At 37.6% G+C, this 24,200-nt stretch overlaps 1 protein-coding gene across 2 annotated transcripts in view; it reads right to left on the bottom strand.

Annotated features, from left to right (window-relative positions):
• The window catches only part of SOX6 (SRY (sex determining region Y)-box 6), a 270,394-nt gene that overhangs the window by 133,230 nt on the left and 112,964 nt on the right, over positions 1-24,200 (bottom strand). For both annotated transcript variants that reach the window (XM_010563828.1, XM_010563827.1), the window contains exons 6-7: positions 17,872-18,044; positions 14,216-14,284 (exon numbers count right to left, since the gene is read on the bottom strand). In XM_010563828.1, the coding sequence (XP_010562130.1) occupies positions 14,216-14,284; positions 17,872-18,044 (242 nt within the window). The remainder of the gene's footprint in view (positions 1-14,215; positions 14,285-17,871; positions 18,045-24,200) is intronic.

Consider the following 24,200-nt stretch of genomic DNA (forward strand, 5'->3'; position numbering starts at 1 on the left):
AGAATGCCAACTGCCAGTAACACTGGAGTGACCTAAGGCCCACATCAGAAAAGGTGGGGGGGGGAAGTCCTACTTCTTGTATGGAGTAGCATCACTAGACTACTTGAAAGGTACCATAAAGGTCTGCTGGGTCTAAACACATATTTAAATATGTAGTGAGAGCCTTATAAAAAGCATACCACACCAGACATGTAATTGAGTAAAATTAATATGCCTTACATATGCTGAATCATTTATCTGGACCATATTAATTATCATATTTACATGAATGCAGTAAGCATTCCTACTCTTACTACTACATGTGAGACAAGGAAAGACTGAGAAAGAAGAGGAAGACATTGGAGAAGCAATTTCTCTGCACCTTTTGGAAAAAAATCTTTCCATGAGCTTAAGAGCTGATGATTTTCATTGCAGGCCCGAAATAAAATGAACACACTTCTTATTTTGGGTCAGTGGAACCTTTAAAATGGCTATTTCACAAAGAGAAATAACACCTTTGTAATTTTAATGTATGTTTATGTAAAACGAAAGTGGCAGTTCCATGTTAATAAACCTTTCTTAGGGGGAAAAAAAAAAAAAAAAAAATCAGTTGCTGAACTATGGTGAGTAATTAGCCCCTTAGCATCCCCTTTCTCCAGCAATGCTTCCTCCTGAGCTGGCTCTTTTAAATAGCTCCAGTCCTGGCTGCCTTTGTTGAGCTTGGAAATTGTGCACATATGAGAGAAATTAAGCCCTCATTTAACAGGGACACATGCCTGTCAAGTCCAGAGGAACAAAGGCTGGTCCCTGGGGGCTACTCAGCTCCCTGAGGCTGCCACTCATTCTGTTAGCAATGCTTACCCTTTACAGATTGTGTATAAAACTCAATAAATCATTTCATCTGCTCTGGTTAATATACACATGAGCCTGGGACTTTCTTCAAAGTATTTTTTTCTTTTGCTTGCAACTCCATTCATTCATTAAGAGGTGACCTATGTTTGCTAGAGTGTAGCCAGGTTTTTACCTTTATGTAATAACATTAATGTCTGTGAAGTAAACCTGAAACATTTACTGTCAGAAATAAAGACATTTGATGCTACATCTATTTCACACAGGAAATGTTTTATTACTCTTTAACGGTCAATAATCATCAGTGTCTATTGTATAAATTACTAGTATATTCTGTTCCTCCTAAAGTTACATCTGAAATGTATGCATATTTCAACTGATACTAAAACAACAGGGTAAATAAAATGACAGATGTGTAGCCTTGCCTAGGAAGAGGGTCTTTTCTCAATTAAAACAAACCAAACAGGAAAGTAATATAATGAGGAAATCATTTTAGTTTTGTTCTTTACAAAGTGTTGTCACAAAGACACATCTATACTATCCTGGATAAAACAAAAGAAAAAAGACTGTGATGATTAATAAATAAATAAATAAATAACTGCACAAAGTGATGACTGAAGTAAATACATGCAAGACAAAAATATTCATACACAGTATAACAGCTACCTCCGAGCGCTCTATGGTGGATGGGCACAATTATCTCCAAATATAAATGCACACACCGAGCAGAGGAATATTTTACAGTGAATAAAAAAAACCAAAATGAAATGCTGTCATTTCCACGTGAGCTCTTTTTGTTTTTAAAAAGAGGGCCTAATTCTGTACTTCTAGTATTAGACTGACAGAAGTGGAGAGAACATGAACACCAGCTGAGGAAATGGCACCCTGCACTGCAATCAATGAAGCAAAACTCCCACTAAGTTGAGCATGAGTTTTTCCCTATACTTGAGTATAGGCTTAAGTCCATGAAGACAAGTTAGTGGTGTAGAATAAAAACAAATTAAAGTGCAGAGCTGTATCTTCTTTCCCTGAAATGGTGAAAGCAATATTTCAGTGCCTGCTATTAACAGGGATCTTTTTTTGTTTTGTCCACTCCGCAATTTTTAACTAACACATTGAAAGCGTGCCATTTCTCAAGCAACAATATTACGCTTCACATTTAAAACCACAAAATAAAGAGGGCTGACTGTTCTGACAGCTTTAATCCTGATGATACTGGGAGCCCCAAGTAAAAAGTAACTGGTACAGCATGGAGTTTTCCCTGCTCAGCAGGCAGAGAAAAAGCAGTTCTGGATTTGATAAGTAAAACCAGATATAGTTGATGGTTATATGCTAAAGCCTTGCAATTAATGGGAAACATCAATGGTCCAATGAACTTGCACATCAGTGGGGCCTTTTGAGAAGGCCTTTTCTCCCATCTTGTTAAAAACTCATCTACTGTACAACAGTCATGAATTTTTTTGTGTGCGAATTGCACGTGCTCCACTGTTATCAAAGGGGAAAAGAGGTAAGATATCAAGACTCCAGGTCCCATTTATATATTTTAAATCCCTGCCTGTTGTTATTATTGATATTTTCACTGCAAATTTGTGTCAATGTAGCAATGAAAAGCACCTCACAGGATCATGCCCTCAATATGAAGTGCTTTACAAATAAGAAGATGTGGCCCCTTGTCCTGAAAGTTCTGACAGTCAGAAGAAACTATTGTAATAGTAGTTCATCCTAGTTAAAAACAGCAACCACAGTTAAAAAACGTCCAGCCTTAGACTATAATCAAAGGCTAGAATTCAGTGTATATTAAACCCAAGATATTAACAAATAATTACCTTGTAAAAACAAATTCCTATAATGAAAACATGATGCTATTATACCATGCCCCTGCAATTCTAAAAGTGACAGAAATGCAATAAATAACCTATTTTTTAGGAATAAAAAACTGTACAATGCAATGCACATCTCTACATTGTTCAACTTAATAGGGATCTACAGCTTCTCCTCCACCATATATACAGAAAATGCATTTCTGAATAATTAACTGATCAGAAATCAAAAAGGTAAGAGACTGGGTCTGCTATGCCGTTGTAACAGTCAGGAAGGATCCTGTAATTATAAGTAAATTAAAAGTAAGCCATTATCAGTAAAAATGAGTTTGTCATAAAAGTAGTTGTCATTCTGGAAAGAGTCTTGACTAAACCTAATTTGTGCGAGTAAGGATTGCATCCAAATTCAAATCCCGGGTCCAAAAGTCACAAAACAAAGGAAAGACTTTCATTTCAGCAGGACTTGGTTCATTCCTCAATACCTGTACTGGATTTACCTGGTTAACAGAAGATCTCTTTCTAGACTAGGCCATAAGCAAGCATTACCCGGGCTGGTTTTTTCCCCTTGAGCAAAAATTATCAGAAATTCTGAACCACTTTATCCACCTACTCTTTACAGATCAAAATGCAAAAAGTTGCCATGAAAACAAGGGAGAATATGCAAAGGTGTTATATGCTATGTATGCCACTGACATAACACTTTAATAGGATATGCTGTAATTTCCTGCAATTAATATCTTAGCAGAGCTATAAAGGCTTTTTTCCAAAATTATACCATTGCGTTTACAACACTAAAATTAATGTTGTGTCAACCTTTCCATTATAAGCCCCCTTTTTCAGAGGTTTATAACTTGGCTGTAAAAATATATTCTGGCCTAAAATGTGGCATGCAAGATCTCCATTTAGAAGCAGCCATTTTGATTAAATAAAAAACATTATTTAACGGCTGTTTCAAGTAAGTCTTTTGAATGCCCTACAAAATGTGCAAGGGATCACCAAGTAATCTAGGCATTCTTGAACAAGAAATTAGTTTCTCTCCACAATAAGCCACTGTTCAAAGGATGTTTCACAGCCATGGAAGTTGCTCCACATCTGTAAGGAAAATATGTGGATTTAGGAAACTACAGACTTCTTCAGTGAGGGCAGTCTCTCCACTTGCCTCTTTCTGTGTGACAATGGCTATACTTCTGGTCAGCAGCTCGACCACATGGGACACTCAAGCTAGCCGAAATGGTTTTCATTTGAGGCAGGGGAGTGTGTGAGAGGAACGAACAAAGATTTTTCTGTCTGGCTGAAGTGGATTCACTCTGGCTAAAAGCTCCATCACAGTAAATGAAGGCAAGTGATAAGCTGACAGAAAGTCATGATAGAAAAGATGATCGAGACGTTAGAGAACACCCTATGAATTCTGAAACCACAGATTTCAGGCCTGTCAAATTTCATGTAAGAACAGGATCAAGTCACTTAGGAAATTTAACTTAGGTGCTTAAATTAGGAACCTCGTTGTCTAATCAACAGAAGGTAATTCACAGCACCTGGACTGCTTTATATATGGAGCCAAAAGTCCTAATTCAGTCACCCAAATTAGATATCTAAAATTAGATGCCCCCAAATATCTATATGCTTTTTATTCTGCCTCAAAAGAGTGTTGTGAGGATAATACACTTCAGCTTATGAGACACTCAGATATGCAGTTACAGAGGAGATGAGTATCCTGAAAATACATCACCAATAAAATTCAATGAGATGGAAAAGGCAAAGCTAGAAATGTGATAGTAGACTTCTTCATACAAATCACCTGTTGTCAGAGCAAAAAACAAGTGCCATATCTCCTCCTCTGAGAAAAGTTTGTTTCTATGTTTATACTATATAAATTGCTTTGTCAAATAAGGAATCTCGGTCTGTGCTTAGGCTATTAGGCATACATTGCACCCTCAACTTGATTTTGTTACCTGTAGAAAGTACCCACACTACTCATTTAGCTACCTGATCTAGATTTTAAACTAACTATATGTTCCTCCAACTGGTTAATCTCTCATTTACAGAATAAAAATGACTAATACATTAGTTTCAAATGAAGTTCCCTAACTCAGAAGTGCCCTTCCATACTGTGGGGCGGTGATGTGCCTCAAGATGGACTTCACACTTCACCATCAACTGTGAATTTCTTTGCTTTTATTATTTGGTGTTACAACTTTAATGTTTTCTTAACATACTGTCATTTTGGGTGGGTGAATAGGATGAATTCAGCATTTCATAATGCATCATTGTATACTGTTTACATCATTTATTTTCTTTTTATTGAATGATTACAAACTCAATTTAAAATTAATAACATTTTGTGGGAGTTACTGCATGTGAATTAAGTGTGGTGATGTCAGTGCATCCCTCTGGAATTTAAAAGATGTTTCACTGTATTATATCATGTGCCGCACAGTATATCAATTTTTATTTCCCATCCCTCAAGTATGGAATGCACACTGTGTAACTTCTTAGATTCTCAATATAGACATAATTTACCCAAGCTGTGCAAATGCCCAACTTGCTGAAGATGATATATATGAGATTTATATAAAAGACTAGTTCTTTCAAACAAGCAGAAGTCTTGCATACAACACAAGCCACTATATTACCTAATTATTTGGGGAGAGGGGTTTCTAATGTAACAGACAAAAGGAAATAGGGCGTAAACTGCAGTCACAAATGAACTTTTCCTTACTTTAACAATGACTTTAAAATTAGGTAGGTAAATTCCAGGCAAGACCATTCACCTTTCCTTGAGAGCATTACTTTGACATTTTTGTGAGTGTCTGGATTAGCCAGGTGCATAAGACAGTGAATATTAGAAATATTCATTCACTTTACCTTTACATATATGCTACCAAATGTATACCAAATGTTACACTGCATCTGGTTTGCTCATTTAGTGGTTTGTACATACTACTACTTTCTTTATGTGAAATCATAACTCCTGAATGCATTCAGAGAGCAACGCACTTACTTCTTCCTTGCTGTCATGACATTAAATATGTTTAAAATAAGTTTCTATGCTCAAATTGATTCAGTAATACACTTGCATTCCGGAGCATTCCCACAATTACAACTAAAAAACATTTCAATTCTTTAGGTCAGGATTTAGTCCATCTGGTAAATTTAAGATTTTACTGTGAGATTTCAAAAAGTACTTTACAATTTATTTGCTAAATGCTTTTGGCCTTTTTATGTGGGGCTGCACTTCATCATTTTCCTCTGAATACCTGCTTCTGCAGACAGAAATTTTGACCTCTGATATCATCACATTCCAGTCTTGGCTGTATATCTGAATATCTCCATAAATCAAGTCATTTCAATACTAACATTTATTAACTATTTTCTTTATTCACTATCTCCTGATGAGTGTGTCAAATAGTGTGTTGTTCGGGTTTGGTTTTTTTTACATAAAAGTAATGCAAATCCTGATTGTTTTCCCTCTTGGCCATCCCATGGTTGTCAATCACAAAAATAATCACTGAAAAAGTAACTAATTATAAATGAAAGGCCAATATCTTAGGAAGTTTCTGTCAGTCCTGGGATGTGTTTCAATGTAACGCTGATGTAAGACCTGAAAAAGAGCTGGTATGCCCAAAAGGTTGCCCGTTTTTTCCAACTGCATCTATTTGTCTAATAAAACAAATTACATCTCCTAAAACCCCTGCTTCATTTATATCTTTGATATTCCAACCACAATACTAATATTCTAAGTCCTTCCTCATATGAGGTGCCCAGTTCTGCAAAGCCTGCTTACTTGAGTAACACTTCGATGTACAAGTCATCAAATACCGGCTATGTAAGTATTACTCAAGCAAATAAGACTTCACAGGATCAGCCCTGTTGGTAGGCTGCCAGTTGGCTCAATTTCTGCTCCCAGTTATCCATTTTAGTTTGTGCACATGCCACTTAGGAAGGAAACCGGTCTTCTGTGCTGGAGCAAACTGTGTTATTATTGCATTATTCCAAACATTGCAATATTGCAAAGATTACATGATGCAGGCTGACAGAGGGGGTAATGCAGGCCTGTACCACCAGAGGAGGAGCACCAAAGAGGTTCAGAGGGGCATAATCTCTGCCAAACTCTTTGGGAGCTAGACCAGGGTGCCTGCATCAGCAAGCACTGAGGCTGCCACAGCATGTCGCTCCACGCTAGGTTGGAAGGGGCAGACCACCAGCTGAGAGTGACCCCTGGGCAGCGGTACAGGTGGGCAACAAATATTTGCTTGATCCTCTGCTGTTATTCAGAGGCTGGTTATAATCTGCCCCTAAATTAACAGGGCTCAAATCTGAGGCCCTTCTGTAAGCAAAAGCTGTAGAACGAGTGTTTGGGCTCAATAGAATCAATGAGATTTTAGCCCCTGTCTTTGACGGAGGCACGGCTAAGAACGAGCCCTTAAGCCACTGGCGAGACTGCCACGCAGCACACCCAGAGCAAACGAAGCAGCAGTACTTGAACTGGGGAGTAGGGATGCCTGTGCCTTCCTGTCCAATTTTAAAACACACGTGGGAGAGGGAAAGTGGGAGGGCAGCTACTATCATTTTCTGCACCAACATGAGCCTGAGAAACAATGACATTTACTTTGGTTTAACTAATTTCCACACATCAGATCATGTTCGGCACCCGTGTGCCAAAGTCCTATTCTTCAAGTCTGTTGAAATACCACTTTCCGAAACATGTGTGCTAACATTTGGCCAACACCACCACAAGATCATTTTATTAACTTGTAGCTCATTTCATAGACTGCTGCTCATGTTGCTAACATATGCTATTCTACCATTTACTGCTCTATAATTAGAGAAGTCATATGAAAGAGATACACAAGGCTTAATTTTTGCATTAAATACAATTTGTTTAGACTCGGGTAGGAGAAATAAAGCTATTTAAAAGAAAAAAAACATATAGCGAATTAGAAAACTGCAAGACAGCTAATTTAACTCTTAGAAGGTCACAGTAAAAATTTTTAAAAACCCACCCCCCCACCTCAAGACTGCATACAGTTTTAAGGATTGTGTTAAGAGCCAAATCCAGAACTACTTTCTGCTTTACCAGGATAAATCTTGTTTCCAGAGTCTGAGGGCCTCAGGGGCAGAGCAGCTAGCACGATCTTTGCACATGGGGGACCAAGGTGCAAGACCAGAAGTTTACAAGTAGCACAGGAGGGGTGACCCTTTACCAATGTGTCTTTTTGCTTAGGCCACCATCATGTTGTCATGCCAAAGCATTTTTAGTATTGAAGAGGCTGAATAAAGCATAGGGACCATCGCCGGAATATTTATTAAAGCACGGGCTGCTCGGAGAAGGTAAGGATCCCGCATCCCTTCTCTTTCCACACAGCCAACAGAAAATTCCAGGCCAGCCAGCCACAAAGATGGCTTTTGTTGGAAAAAGTTGGCCTGTAATAGACCTTTTGCTTGGGTAATTATCAAACAAGGACGTTAGAACTCATTAACAAATCACTATGTAAGAATAAATAAAATACAAAACATTTGACTTTGATGTTTAACATATTTGCCTTTCCACCATTGGATCAGTTTCCATGTTCACTAAGCAAGTTCTGAGCTGGGCAGAAGCTGTGATGCCACGCCTATGGCAGAGCCCCATGAATTTGAATCACTGATTTAGCAGCCAGCTACAAGTTACAGGCACATAACAGCATTTCTCTCTTCCATGTGCACACAACTGCATTGCAGAAGAGAGTTAGACACAGACTTTTTTAATACTGAACTCTTTGGGGGAAAAAAAAAAAAAGAAAGAAGAAAAGATACCAATGACAGCTGGGAATCAATTCATAAGCAAACTGGAATTTAAGGGCAATGTATCTTTTCTACGGTAAATTAATAAACTGCAGCTATAGTTTATTAAGCCACCACAATAATTTACATTTTCTACTGCCATAATCTTGACTGTCTATAAATTACAGCAGTTTTACCTATTCTTTAATCCAGAAACATCATTATTAAAATGTTTGATGCAGGCTACAGTGCATCTATCATTACTTGTAAAAGTTAATTAGATTAGATAAAAGAAATAATTAGATTTGCATTTTTATCCTGGTTTTAAACTTCCAAAGAAGATCACAACAGTGTGCCTGTGGGCAATTAAAAACAGCATACAGCAGTGAAATATAAAGGCAAAAAAAGGTCTGTTTTTCCTGGCTAATTCATGATTGAAGATACAATTACAAAATATTTTAAGGGTTTGCTGAAGCTGGGGGCTATTCCTAGACTTCTAAGCTTTGTTTATAACTCTCGCTCTCTTTCAAGGGAGTATCTGATCTGTGTACCCTGCCAATAGAAGTATCAAATTGCTTTCAATGGCTTTACTTGGTCCTATTCAGAGCTTGCTGGAAGGGGATCAGTTTCATAATCAATAACAAAAAAAAAAAGAAAGAAAAGAAAAAAAGGTGGGGGAGAATATTCCCTGGTGCCGGAACAGTAGCATTGCAATTGCTTTTTGCTTGTCAATGCCAAACACAGTTTACAAAGAGAGACAACCTCAGAGAGCGTAACTGAACTGACAATAACTAGATTCCAGCTTGTGCATTTTCAGCAAGCTCATTGCAAGGAGCTTTAACCTGTCTCCAAAAGGCAATAAACTAAAGGTTCGGCTCTTAAAATTGGAGGTCAGTTACATACTTAATGATGAAGCATATCTTTAAATCTATTTCTACTATTATTATCCTAGCAAAAAATTAATTAACCAGGTCAGGGAGGCTATGAAGGCTAATGTGGAATGTAATTATTCCTGATCTTTAGACATGTGCTTCACATAAAGAGATAGTCCTTATTCAGCTCACCAGGTACCTGAATTGTCAGTAGTTAATCATGGATAAGAAGAGAGACTCATTGGTTCAGCCTCTTAAGTTTGAAGTATGATTCAAATGATTCATATTCAAGGACATTTTAAATAGTTGTAATTTTTATGTTACTATTCTTTTGTTTGTTTACTATCACAGTAATCATGTTCACTCTTTTTGACCGAAACAGAAAATGCAGGAACATTAATATGAAACTACAACAGCATGAACATATAGATTAAAACTAGAAAAAAATCACTATTAGGAATAATTTCTAGTGGCTGAATTAAAACAGAATACTTAGGAGAGCAGAGGAAGCCAGTTTTTCCACTCAATGGAAATCATACTGATTCAAAGAGAAAACGAAATGCTCTGGAATGGCACTGAGCATAGTGCAGAGGAATAAGGTGAAAGGAAGTGGACAAAAGCAGTTTGGATCAGCTGTCACTGTCATACGCATCGCAAGCTTTTGAGGAAAAGCTCAACACTCAGTGTCTCTTTTAAAGATTTCAGCCACGATTTAGGACTTGCCCTAAGGAAGCCTGCTCACCCGAGGAGGGAAGCCTCAAACTTCCATCCCTTAAATCCACACACCACCCTCCCCCACCCAGAGGGGAATCCTGGAGCAACATGCTCCAAGCATCTGTAGGATCCAACCCCCGTCCTCAGCTGGACATGGTGAGTTCAGAAGCAGTCCCCTAGCCTCATTCTGAAGGGACTGAATTCTGGCAACAAGGCACCGATTTCACTGGGATTTCAGGGCCTCATGCGGTTCTCAAGGTTGGAACTGCTCTAGAGATGCAAGCCTTCCCTTCTTCCAATGTAGTCTTATCTTCATGATGTACCACCACATTCGTCCTTTTAACAGCTTTTTCCCTTATGCCTAGAGGTTTTGGCTTTCACAGCACAGGCTAAGAGATATCCTTGAAATAGTCTCATTTTGTCCCTTCTACTTTAAGAGTTAATACTTTTTATTAAACAAAAAAGAAAGTTATTTAAAAAATCTGAATCAACCTGGAGACTGATCTGTGAGCTATTACTTGCCCTACAGTATTTTCTCAACTTTTTTTCCACTAAAAGCAATGATTTCTCTGCACAGCTTTGCAGAGAGAAGAACTTAATTTGGCATACTAGATTTCCTCCCATCTCTACGGATTCCTCTGTAGAGAAGTGTTTATGAACATCATGACCATTTGAGCTGAAAAGAAATAATACACTGCATTTATTTGACATTTTTCATTTAAGATTCTCAAAACATTATATTTTAATTGAGGAACAGGAAACAATTTGCCAAGTTTCAGATAATCAGAGACAGAACTGAGAACAACTCCAGAATCCCACTCCCTTTAGCAACAGACAAAACTGCTTTCCCCAACATGCACACCCTGAGAGTAACATTAGCTCCCCTTAGAAAACATGAGACGATTATGCAGAACATTTAATGACCTCAGTACTCTTGAAATACCTGTGTTGTTTTCATATGCTAAGCCTAGCTAATGTCCTCTTTGCTCATAGATTGTTGACAAAGTTTTAGATGTGTAACAAGTCTGGAGTAAGGTGCTCCAGTAAATGGTCTTAAAAAGAAAACAAAAACCCCCAACTAAATGAAATAAGGTGTTAAAATGATTAAATAAACCAATAGTATACAACACAATGTAAATAATAAATACCAAATAATGAAAAATCTTAGTAAATTAACCCAGTAGGTGGCCAGGGAAAGAGGTGTTTTATTTAATATGGATTATTTCCACTTTTATATGTGGTTGACAGAAATCTTGTAAGCCCCATCTAAAATCATTTCTAATTGTTTAAATGGTTAAATAAACAGGATGCACTTATTCCCAGAAATCATTGTTTAAGAATTAACACTGTACCTCAGAAGATGACAGTGGTACACTGTGTGTCTCGTGATGAAAACACTGCATCAGCAATGCCCCACTCCTGCCTCCTGGAGAACATACTGTACTTATTTCAAGTAGCTGTGCCACGAATAGGCCCCATGCCCAGATGGAACTGGCACCTCCGCTACTTATATTTTGTAATATCTTCAAAAACGGAGTGACAGGGAAGAGTACTATTGTTTTCCCTTGCATACAAAGTATAGATAAGAATCCACCACACCATTTTATGGAAGTAATCGCTGTTTCCTAAAAAGGGTTGCTCAAGAATGTCTTTAAACAAATGCACCTTCTTAATAAAATCAGGCAAGTTATTAGGGACACAGTTCCAAATTCTACCAAGCCCAAAACATAGAGAATGTAAACATTTATTAGAAAATTGTTTTTTCCCCTCAAGCCACAGAGAGCGTGATTCACCTCATCTCACTTCAGATCTGTACTCTATAGGCATTGGCATGTGTATCCTTTATAGTTAATGGAGAGAAACAGCCATTTTAGGGAACAATTAATTTGACGTATTTTAAACGTCTGCTTTAGGACAAGATGAATTGCATCCTAAAACCATTCACTCTGCTTGTCTCTGTTTGCTATAAAAACAATCTGGATTATTAATTGAGACAGAGTCTACACTGCAGTTATCTACTTTGGATATGATGAATTCCACCCAGAGTCACCAGTGTGACTTCAGTATCAGTACTGAGGTCTCCTGAGCATCCTGAGATGCCGGGAGGGGACCCGGGAGAACCGGCACAGCACCACATCTCTCACCTGCCTCCTGGTTTACTCCATCCCACCTATAGCCCTTAAGGAGCTACAGGTCTCAACAAACTGCACCACTCGTGATCAATTCAACCGCAACAAACCTATTACGAACTGCAGAGGCAACTTAGCAACTAACTTCTCCCCCAAGCAACTCCTGGCTAGCAAACTGTCACAGAATTAAGAAAGAACAAATAAACAAAGCACCATCACTTGGCTCACGAGCAAATTGACTATGTCAGCTGGTGTTTAGCCTAGGAAACAATCTCCTAGCAAACTTTTTTTCAGTAACCTCCTCGTAAGATCAATGTATGTTTGAGATGGCATCCGCCCAACATGCTTAGTGCTTCATACTGGAGTCTACAATGTTCCTTGGGCAATGAGATGCCCACTACCAATCTAGCTAACAAGCTGGGAGAGGAAACAGTCCTCACTGCCTCAAATACACTGATTAGATTAATGTAAATATAAAGATAAATAAAGAGGACAAACTACTGAGGAACTATGGAATAAGAGTAGCTTATATTGGGAAGAATTTTGAAACAAATATAAGGAAGGATCACCATGAAATAATTTAGCTCACGCGAACAGAACAATCATTAAAACACTTCTTTGCATATACATCTAGGAAAGGATGGGAAAGAAAACTTGTGGAGGGTTCAGCACTATGTAAGAGGAAAATTGGGAGTGAACAAGGAAATGAACCTGCAACCTATTCTAAGACTGCATTTCCCCAGAGTCAGTGGAAGGGTAAAGCTACTGGAAAGTATTGAGTGAACTGAAACATAAAGTACCTTTGAACTTTTTACTACAGAGCAGGATAATTCCCAGTAAAATATATCCACATTCTCCAAATAGGAACAAAAATTACCTGGGCATGATTCCTCTATCTGTGTCCTAATTTTTAAAGGAATTTGAAAATTAGAAATTTCTTATGCAAATAACTGTCCTGTTTAGCAGACTCAGCTATGTTTCAGTCTTAGCTTTTATGCCAAGTAAAGATTTTTTCCTATGATTCTTTGTTTTCAGAAGCCAGACTTGCAAATAACACCTAGAGAAGATGGATGTATTTTTTCCTTTTACTATTGTTACACCTCTTCCATCCTTTATGTACACCTAACATGAACAAGCAGTCTTCCAATAGGCAATGACGATAAAGGTTCTTTAAAATTCAATTGTGTCTCTCATCCCAGGTATCAACACGTTTATATATGTTAATTAACCTCCTTAAAGTGTAACCGAAACTGCATTACAATATTTGCAAAAGCATTTACAAGCATTCCTTTGGGATGAGGGAAGGAAAAACTTCAGTTTTGGCATCTAGTAACATGGCAATCAGCTGATTAAGGAAAAAACCCGCTAGTCCAAGCTTATAGGAAATGATTGGCAGCACAATCACCTATCAGACCAAACAGAAATATTTAAATCAAAGAACAGGCCCATGGAAATGCTTTCAAACAAAGTGGGAAGCAGAGAAGGTAATACAGTCACGTCAATAATGCCTCTACCTCCATGTCACTCCCTACCTGCGTATATTTGCACAAAATTAAACCAGGTTCTGAGTACCAGTACAGATAATTGAACACCTCCATAACACAACCAGATTCACGAAGGTACAGTTACTCCAGAGGTACAAGGGACACATATACCTGTGGGATTTAGTACTGTCTCAATGGCTACTATCCTATTCTATAGCTGTTTGCTTTAGTTAATAACATGGAAAACATTCTTCTAACCTTCTTATAAAGCCAATTTTGCCTTTGTAGAATAAGGAATTCTATAAACAATGATCGAGACTCTGCTTTTACTTCACACAATACAAGTCAAACTGCGGATTTTAGAATTAAATGACAAGATTTAAGAAATAGTTCATAACTTTCAGAAGAAAACTCTGCTTATTAAAGAAAAGCTCTTTCCATCAAAAAGATGTTTGACAACAATTTTCTAAGACACAAAGACCCTCCATAAAGAGCATCTTTAGTGAGGCTTGTTAGTAAAGCATGTGGCTGCTTTATTTTAGATCCTTCCCTCTCCATAAATGGAATTTAAGTATAATCAGAAGAGAGCAATAAAACACACTGACCTGAATTTGCTGCTGCAGTAGATTGATTTTGTGCTGCTGTTGCAGAAGTTGCTGCTGTTGTCTTGCAATCTATTAGAAATAAAATTTCCATTAAATTAAAACAGTAATATTGAAACTTCAATATTATTGAGTGAAAAACATCTTATTGGTTATTCTTTACTATATTTTTATTAAGCATCATTTATTTTTTTAAAAAATGAAGGATATTTTAGAGGTATCTGTATATGTGATGTAAACATTTTGAATTTAAATGCAACATAAATTCTAGTTAGCCAGTAGAAATATGTATTTTAAGCACTTAGGCCTCAACTCTGCAAAACATAGAAACATGAGTTTAGCTGTGTGCATGTGAATAATCTCATCACTATTCAACAAAGCATTTAAGCCTGTGGTGATCTTTGACTATGATGCATTACTGTTAGCTACAATGGGAATGAAACACATGCTTAAAATTAAGTGCTTTGCTGAATGGGGATGGGATTACTCAGGTGCTTAAGGTTAAACACACATTTTCCTGCTTTGCTGAACTGGAGCCTTAGCCAGTATTTATAGACGTTTCACTATTCAGCACAAGCTCCTAGGGCAAGCTTCTCTAACTTCATTCACAATGAGCAGCACATTACTTCTCTTGTAAATCTCGAAGTCTTCCTTGGAACTACCCAAGGAAGTAGGGTCTCATTCTGTGTAAAAGCAGTACCTGATGCTCAGTAACTCATCCTCAACCCAACCTGGTGAAATATGTAGATATTCTTACCATCATTTGGTAGATTCAGTAAGGGATCTGGAGGGTAAATGTTCACTCTAGCCCTTCTCTAACACAGATGGAGAGAAGCAAGTGTTCAGGGCAGGGAACACTAGGCGACTAATGAGAGAGAATCTGCCGCAGACAACCCCTGCACCTCGATTCCCACGAACCATCCAAAATCAGCATGCAAGAGCAGGAGGGAAATAGGATCCTGCCCTCAGACCGCAGAGCTGCTCCCTGCAACGGCTCGCGTGGACTGCAGCTATGGGGGAGAAGCCGCAGGCAGCCGGGGGAACAACAGGCCTTCTGCTTTAGAAGGGTAACTCTGCAGCAGGCAGAAACGAGGACAAGATTTGTGTTTCCTGGAAACCCTGGCCTCAGCACTTCCGCTACCTTCATTTCTTAAGTATAATTTCCCCTCCTATAAATATTTATCTAGAGCAGAGGAACCACATAAAACAGCAAGAAGTTGGTGACAAAGGTAGTTTGGTCACTCAAACCTACTGTTTCGGTTTGGGCAAAAAAACTCCTGGTCTCCTTCCCCACCATCTTCTGAGCACGCTTACTCTGTTATAAACAGAGAAAGCTAAGTAAAATGTTTTTATGATAAAAAAATTACAGAAATGTAGCAAGGTTGATTTGGAAATAAACAATCACTTAGTTTTAGTGCAAACTGTTCAGATTAACTCATAAGGAATCTGCAGTTATATATTAACAGTTTGTAGTGGTGCACACACAGAGATCAAGTCTGGCAGTTCCTTAACCTCTCACTTTGTCACCTGGAAATAGCTCTGTAATTTTTTTCACTGCTACAGTTAAAATTCACTTTTGGATGGGAGACCAACACAAAATTCATACATATTTTAAGTCTTGCATATGATCTCAAAGAGGCAAATTGAGGTCTACATAATTCTGGGGCTGGATCGAGGCAAAGTGCCACACAGAAAAGGAATCAAGCGGCTATCATAGCCCACTACACTGATGCTTGTAACAGGGACCAAACTCCCTTCATGAGCCTGATGTTCAAATATGTATGGACAAATCTCCCAGTAAAGTCAACAAAAATGTGAATGAAGACTGAAGACGCAGGCTCTAGTCCACTAGTGAAAAGGTAGCGCAAACAGAGCTGGCAGCCTGCGTGCCCAGGTAACCGAGGGGCAGCTCCTAGGACCTCAGGCCATCTGCTGTCAGATCAGTGGTCAGCACTAGTGGCTACGCTTGGAAAAGCAACTCTCATGGTAACAGTGCTACAGAGAATATTTAAAAACCTGTATGAGTGCTTGAGTTACTGTTTTTAATAAGTAACACACCAATTGTACTATTCCATCTTAGAAGTGTAGTGCTTGTCACTACAGACAAGCTCTGTCAGGTTTACGTCCACATTGTCCCTGCTGCTAAAATCTCAGTGAAGGTAATAAAAAGTGAATTCTGATATTCAGCTTCAGAAAGGAATTCTTTGTAATTTCACATTGAAATCGGACACCGCATGGAGCTGCATCATGGGTCATTCCTACTGAGTGCCGGATCTTTTTTGATGGATACACAGTATCCTATGTCCTGAATTGTTTGGAGCTACTAGTGACCTGGCTGCTACCTAACAGGGTAAGCTATAGCCAAGGCAAGGATGAGATCTTTGTTTCCATGTGCAAAAGCATTGATCTGCCGGAGTTCAGACTGCTTGTGAACAGCTTTGTGTACCTGTATGTACAATATAGTACCATTTGAATAGGCGTTGCCTGATGAAAACCAGAAATATACCATGAAGCATCTAATGTCAATAGTTCCTCTTAGATGGAACAGTACTGTGATAGAAAATACATCCAATACCCTGCAATGCAATTACCATAGCATAGTCTTGATGTATAGGCTTGACATAGTAAAGTAGGGTACACGAGCACCATGTGGCTCAAATTCTGAATTTTATTTGCCTATTGGTTGAGCTACATGCTCGCTTCATTGAGCATGACAACCTAGTTTTAAGTGTCATTTAATTTTCATTTTGAAATATAATTACAAAGTGTTCACTGTAAGATATCACTCGTCTGCAAATGTGTCAAGATTAATTTGTGCTAGCTTATTCACAAGTGTCAATAGTTAATTACTGTGTCATCTCTGGATGGCTAAATGACATTCTAACTTCTGATTTTTTACAGTGTTCCTTTATGTTATTTTCCATTAGGGGATGAGTCCATATTCCTACATGTGGGCAAATACTCAAGCACATAAAATACCAGACGTCACAACTCATTAAAATCAACAGAGCATATATTGCTGTATATATCCTATAAAATACGTTTAACTGAAAAGATAATTCTAGTAGTAATGTCAGATTCCTAAAAACCACACATTAATTTGGATCTGACTGATCTAATGCCTAGGGGACTAGGGTATGGGATCACTGTTGTTACACTTTTGTACAATGAGAAAAGGACAGCTCTTTGGAAAACTGCGTCTTTAAAAAAAAACAAAAAAAAAAACCAAAAAAACAACAAAAAAAAAACACAGCAAGAACAAACAAGTCAAACCTTATTTGTAGAAGAAATTTGAAGGTTTGGGGATGCTTAAGGTTGGGGGTTTTTTTCCCAATTATTTTCTTGTCAAAAAGAGAGAGTTAAAAAATGGTTATACTCTGGCTTATTTGTAACTTCCAAAATTGCATCTCAGTGCAAGAAACAAGAACCATGAAATCTATCAAATGCCATTTATCCTAGGAAAGAAATTATTTGAATGTCCACACCGACTTTTTTTCTCAGGGTCTTATAATGTTTCCTCTTTCTGGAAAAAGATATAATTTCTGAAGATATTTAAGCTCTTTAGCAAAAAAAGATGAAATGAAACACCAAGCAGAACAGTGTTTATGATAAGCATTCTGCATGAAACATTGTCACAGGTTTCTTTCTTGGAGCCTCACCTGTTCTTGCTGTTGGCGAGCAAGGTCCATTTGCTGCCGTTGTTTTTCAATTTGTGAGGCTGCCAGCTTTTTCTGTTCATCATGGGCAGCCAGGAGCTGCTCCCGTAAGCTGATCAGCTGGGTGATCATAGTAGAGAGCTGTCGCTCTTTTTCTGCCAGGCTTTCTGGTGTACCTAAATGTGCAGGAAAGATTTACTGTAAATATGAGATGGACAATAGTTACCAAGCAATATTAAAAATAAAAAATAATTTAAAAAGGCTGAATCACCAACATGCTTACTTCAAGTGGCAGCTTGAATATATATTTTACTAACAAATCCCAGAAGAATCTAGCACATAGCTTTGCTATGCTCTAAGCAGTGGAGGATATAACAAAAATCAGAGCAGAAAAGATAGAGAGTATTTCTTTTTTTCTGACAGGAGTAATTAACGATGCACTGTGTACAAATCCCTATATCTTTTCCATCTAAATCTGCCTAGTGTGATAAATACATTCACAGTTTACTAGACATAATTTTCCTTCACATTATATATTTTGTTGTTTTTCTCCACAAGTATGTAAAAATGCTAAAAAAAAAATTAAAATATGCTGTTCAGTGGAAGAAGCAGTTTAATAGTTTATTGATCATTTCTCTAAAATACCCATATATCTGGTAGGTCATTTGGGTAAATATAAGCTTTGGTCATGGAATGCATATTAAGAATGAGCTCTACTTGTCCCTAAGAGGAATGGCTAACCTGAGAAAATGGCTTAAAAATTTTCATTTAACTTTCAAAGTTTACTCTACAGAGAGCACTTAATTAATATGAAACTACGGTACATTTATTCTTTGCACTAATGATGCTTAATGGTCTGTTTATGGGTAAATTGCATGGGTCTCCTAAGTAGAGAGTACAGGGTCCTTTTGCAAATCAATCCACAAATATCCCATCTTACATACAAACATATTACTCTGTCACAAACAGCAATGTCAGCTCCTATATTTGAGCCATACACTGCATTTCCTTGTGTGAGCATCTCAGACCCACAGCTCTAGAAGAGGTAATATAGTTACAGTAAGGTAGCAGTTCAGGAATATTGGAAGAGCATCTGAAAGAGGTTTACAGTTGGAAGTGGGATAAATGAAGCAATTTCCTGTTGAACAGGAGAACTGAGAGTCAGAGAAGAAGCGGAACCAAACCAAGAAGTAGTCAGGTCTGTAATCTGCCACAATGATATGAGAAGTGGCACAAAAGAGAGAGTATTCACATACTTCCTTTCCTCCATTCACAATAGAGGACTGTGATAAAGAAGTCACAGGGCTTTTGAAGAGGAAGAAAATGTGTGAGGAACAGGACCTGGGAGGAAATGGAGAAACTGTCACCAAAATTATGACTCCACCTTCTTCCCAGGAGTAAGATGGATATTTTCTAGGGAAGAGAAGAGAGAGGTTGACAGGTTTTCATAAGGAGAGGGAAGACAAAACAGACTGCTGCCAAGCAGCTGACAAACCCATGATGCTCTACTACTTACATCATGCTATGACGGGACCAATATTATTCTTAAACAGAATTTCATTTGCAAAAGCAGCACACAAGAAAACCTCTATCTATAATTGCTTTCTATGGAAAAAGAAACTGCATGGCTCAAGTCATTCACTCGAAACAAAGCAAACTCCCATAAACAAAGGGTACCTGTTTTTCTGTACATTTCTTAATTGCATTTAACAACATAAAGTACTGAAAATATTCAATTTCTTAGCCACTATTAACTGTCTTAGTTTTAAAACAATCTGCAACAAAGTTATGATTCAGTACCCTGTAATGCCAAATCTTAATTCAGTATACACGTGACACAGGCCTCCAGACAAGGAAAAATGAGTAACTTCTGTTGTAGTAGAAGTTTTAGAAATGGTTAGCAATTTTCTTAGTCACAAGAAGTATGATGGATGCATGAAGTCAAAGCTGAAGGACACTCTACCATTCAGACCAACTCATTGCAAAACCTTAGGGTGATATGTGTGACTGAAGCAATAAGAGTTCTGTGCAAAAAGCTGTTTCAAAACAACAACAGCAAAAAAACATTTTTGAAAGTAAGCTTAGGCACGTATGTGGCCAGGAAAATGTCTGCACTGAAGGTACTGCCTTGCCAGGATCCATTAGCTTGTACTGAGCTCCACACTGTTGACATCAGTTCAACTGTCTGCAACTTCAGTATAGACTTACCTTAACCCTCTTAAACGGTGTTATTCAGTCTTGAAGATTTTGCACCATGGATCAAAGGTTATTTGGGTGCTTTTGAATATGTTATTGTATACTGAAATTCATTTTCACAGATAAAAGACTGTTCTGCCAAAGAAAAACTCCCTTGCCCATCATGACTAGAAGAGATCAACCACTCCACCTATTTTAGAAAGCCAACGGGTAGCAACGTGCTGCCTCAAATGATACTTATTGCCATCCACTGCCACCTGGGAAACCACAGCTTGAGACTTTCACATCTGTCAAGCAGCTTTGGCATCGTAATGCAGGCCCCTGATCTTACAGTCATAAAATATTTTACACACCCAAAGCAGATATTAATCTCCTGCTCCATTTCCATGTTCTTCTGTATACTTTGTACTTGCTTCATAATATGAGCAGAAAGCTACCACAAAGAGTGTCTGCTAAGGCTAGAAAATTTGATTGTTTGGTTGTGACTATTTAGAAGCATTTGATATAGTGGCAGCAAATTTATAAGGTCATTTCTTTTTTCCTGAATTTTTATACAATAGCAGGCAGAAGTAACTGTTCTTATTCAGGAATTCATAGTAATTGTTTTTCTTTCCTTTTTCCCCCCAGAGAAACACATCTGAAATGAATGACCCCATTTAAAGTACTCTACTCTTTAATTTGTACTGTGCTATGTAATCCAACAACAGAATAGCACTGATGACCACAAAATGTACACTGTGCTCCTGGAAAATAACGAGACCTCCATGAAGCTGCAAGACACCTAACCGAACACTGCTCAAGACAAGAAAAAGCATAAGATGCAGAATGTCATTGTAGGAACAGTGTGGGGGCGAGGTATAATTTAATTTTAGAGTGGAAAATCCCAACCATTATTTTACAGTTTAAATACCAATAAAAAACAACTTGCTCAGAATGCAGACCAGATTGAGCTGATCTGGCTGGGCCAAGAGAGGTCATCAGTAGCTGTGTGCCATCATCATCTGTTTTGCATCCACTTACTGCAGCAAGCAATGAGATTCCTAAACTCATTACCAGTAAATAAACTTCTGCTGCTGACTAAAAATATCTATAAATAAAATAAAAATATAGCTATCTGTAAAATGTATTTGCCATAAAAACAGATAAAACAAAAAGCTTAGTAAAAAATACACAGTAAATATGCCAGCTTCCATAAAATATTATATATCACAGCTCTCTCTCTGTTCTAATCCTATTCTCTTACTCCAAAGACAGCAGTGCATTTTTTTTTCCATGGGGTCTTCCTTATCCCCAAAACACATCTGTCTTGAGTTTCTCTCAGATTTGTCAGGTGGATCAGTGCTCCCCAGGGCCTGCTCCATCTGAAGTATTTTAATTTGACTAAACACCTGATTTATTTTATCTCTCCGATGAGAAAGGCAGTTTGTCTTAATAGAGTCTGTCAGCCTACAGTCCCATTCACAGCAATTTACAGGCAGCCAGGGATGCTGGAAAAGAAGAGTGCTGTGATTCTGTATTTTATCCTCCTCCAGAAAGCACCTAAAAGCAGCTATTCACTGCTACTGCATGTGGCATTTTAGAACTGAATTAGCTTTTTATTCAAGTAACTACACTTGTTGTGAATAGCTTATCTGTAAAATTGCTACATTCACTACTGATTTTATTAACCTCTGGCTCTATCACAAAATGGTCTTCAGTTAGGAAAGACCTTTAAAATTGACACATTTTTCTTAGGGCCCTTTATTTCAGTGACTTCAGATATACTGAATTTGATCCATTGACTCCCTTTACCAGCAGTATTTAAAATTTTGAGTGTTGGTGGGAAGTCAATAGTGTTTAAGGACTTCTTTTAAAAATGGAAATACAACAGTCTCATCAAAAGTTCAGAAAAAAATAGTTGTTATTATTTTTGATAGTCCTTTGGTTATATATTCTTGCCTTTGTGAAATATATAAGTTGAAAAATAATTTTGTTGTAGCAGTATTTTAATTTTTCCTTGTGTGCTTATTGTTTTACCCTTTATTTTTGTATGGGTTTGAGCACAAATTGAAATAAAATGGTCAGATTGAACAGAAGTAAGGCATCAAAGCGAACTTTTGAGAAATTCTGGTCATAGGTCAATCTAACCAGGAGTGAGAAAATAAAAAGTAGCTATAAATCTGCTGAAGAAGAGAGAAGAGTTCAACTTGTAGTCTAAAATTACATTTAGAAAGAATTCTGCTTGTGGCAAAACCCTACCTTTTAAAACTGATCACAATACTACATGATTTCCTATACTCAAATAGAAAGATCATTGTATATCTTACAATGCATTTCATAAAAATCATAAACATCATCTTGCATTTTATCTGCCTAGATTTCTTTAAGCATTGCAAAAAAAAAATTAAAAATCTACTATCCTGTAATTATAGATACCTAATATAACTATAGTTCCTATATCAACCTCTGGTTTACCGCCTTACAACACTTCTATTACCTCTTACTACATGTTTGGTCTATATACAGATGTAGCTGCACGTCAGCAAACACAGGAGGCTTTTCAATGTTAAATTTGGAACTGTCCTTGTGGCAAGTTGTCATGAGATAGAAGCAGAGTAATAACTGCTGGTAAGGGAAAAAAAACAAGCAGGAATAGCAAAAAATAGACTTCCAGACTTACATAGTATAATTTAAACTAATCTCTTTGACACTCAGCAAAAGAAAACAAGATAAAACCACATAATCTATCAAGTGAATAGAAGACAAAATACTGGAGTCACAAACAAGCTAAAAATTTATAGGTGTGATCCAAAGCTTGCCGAAGTAGGATTCTTAGCTGTGACATGAAATTATTGTGGGTCGTTGAATGTGCTTGCCTTAGTTTCCCAACATGTACACAAAGTAGAACACTACCAATCAGAGGGTTTTATGCCTGGTTAGTTAATGCTTCTGAAGTGCTTTAAGATCTTTGCATGGAATCTCTACACAGCTGCAAAGTATTATTGGTTCTCTTGAATTCTGTCATTAGTGTAAAGCATGACAAATATCATCCTTGTTTATGCAGTGCATCTAAACTAACTTTTGCCCCATATACTTACAGGAAATACAAATTAATAAATCACAAATTATCACTCCTGTTATGTTTTTAGGGTAAACACATAGTGTAACTTTAATGAAATCAAGAGAGAGTAATGGAAGAAAGAAGCAGTGGGCTTTGCCAGAAACTAAGAAGGGATTTAAATCACAAAACTGCAGTTCCAAAGTATCATCAACCAAAGCAATTCAACCAACAATCAAAAATGATTTTGAATCAAGTTAAGCAATTTCAGCTTTAAAAAAAAAAAAATCCTTTATGAATCAATTCCTCTGTTAGTGGTTTGGTGTTTTTTTTTTTTTATGGACATTGTTTGAAAAGAAAGCAAAACCACAATGCTAGACATAAAAGAAAGTGTATTTGATCTTAGGTGCCCAGAGATAACCTGGTTAAACCATTCTGTCTAACACGGCAGTCTGCAGCACACATCAGATAGGCTGTGATGTCTCTACTTCACAGGCTCTGTCCAGCATTTAGCATTTAGCCTTTTTTGATTGGGTCACCTTTTAAATGCCACAAAATAGGGCAGCAAAAGTCAACAAAAAATAAACAGGGAAAACAGAAGAAAGTAACAATCTAATGGAAGGGCTTCAGAGATAAAAGTCACTTTGTGAGGGCTGCCTAAGGAGCCCCCTTGCCATTGCAATAGCATCTAATTTGAGTTCTAACTCCAAAAGCAGTTTTAAAAGCTTTCTACTCTAAAGGGCCCCGAGTGCATCATAAAGATAAAGCATTTCAGTAGAAAACAGCCACAAAGACCTCTATTATCTTATCAGTCTTTGGTTACAACAGCTGAACCAATATGACTAAGTTCTGAATGACTTTTTTTTCCCCTTCTTTTTATAACACTAGAACACTGGAATTTCTTTATTTCATGATCAGTTAGCAATTGTTGATGTTCCCATATGCTACTGTCCACTCCTTAGTCAATAAAAAGTTTTATGAATGCTTCCATTGTGCTTTGTAGCATCCCAGTGCAGAAGGCAGCACAGCAAACATGTCCAGCATGCAAACCACACCAAATAGCTTCTCTTGTGAAGGTGTGAGATCCCCCCACTCCCTT

This window comes from Haliaeetus leucocephalus, unplaced genomic scaffold, assembly GCF_000737465.1.
Source record: "Haliaeetus leucocephalus isolate CR32 unplaced genomic scaffold, Haliaeetus_leucocephalus-4.0 Scaffold173, whole genome shotgun sequence".
NCBI classification, from domain to species: Eukaryota; Metazoa; Chordata; class Aves; order Accipitriformes; family Accipitridae; genus Haliaeetus; species Haliaeetus leucocephalus.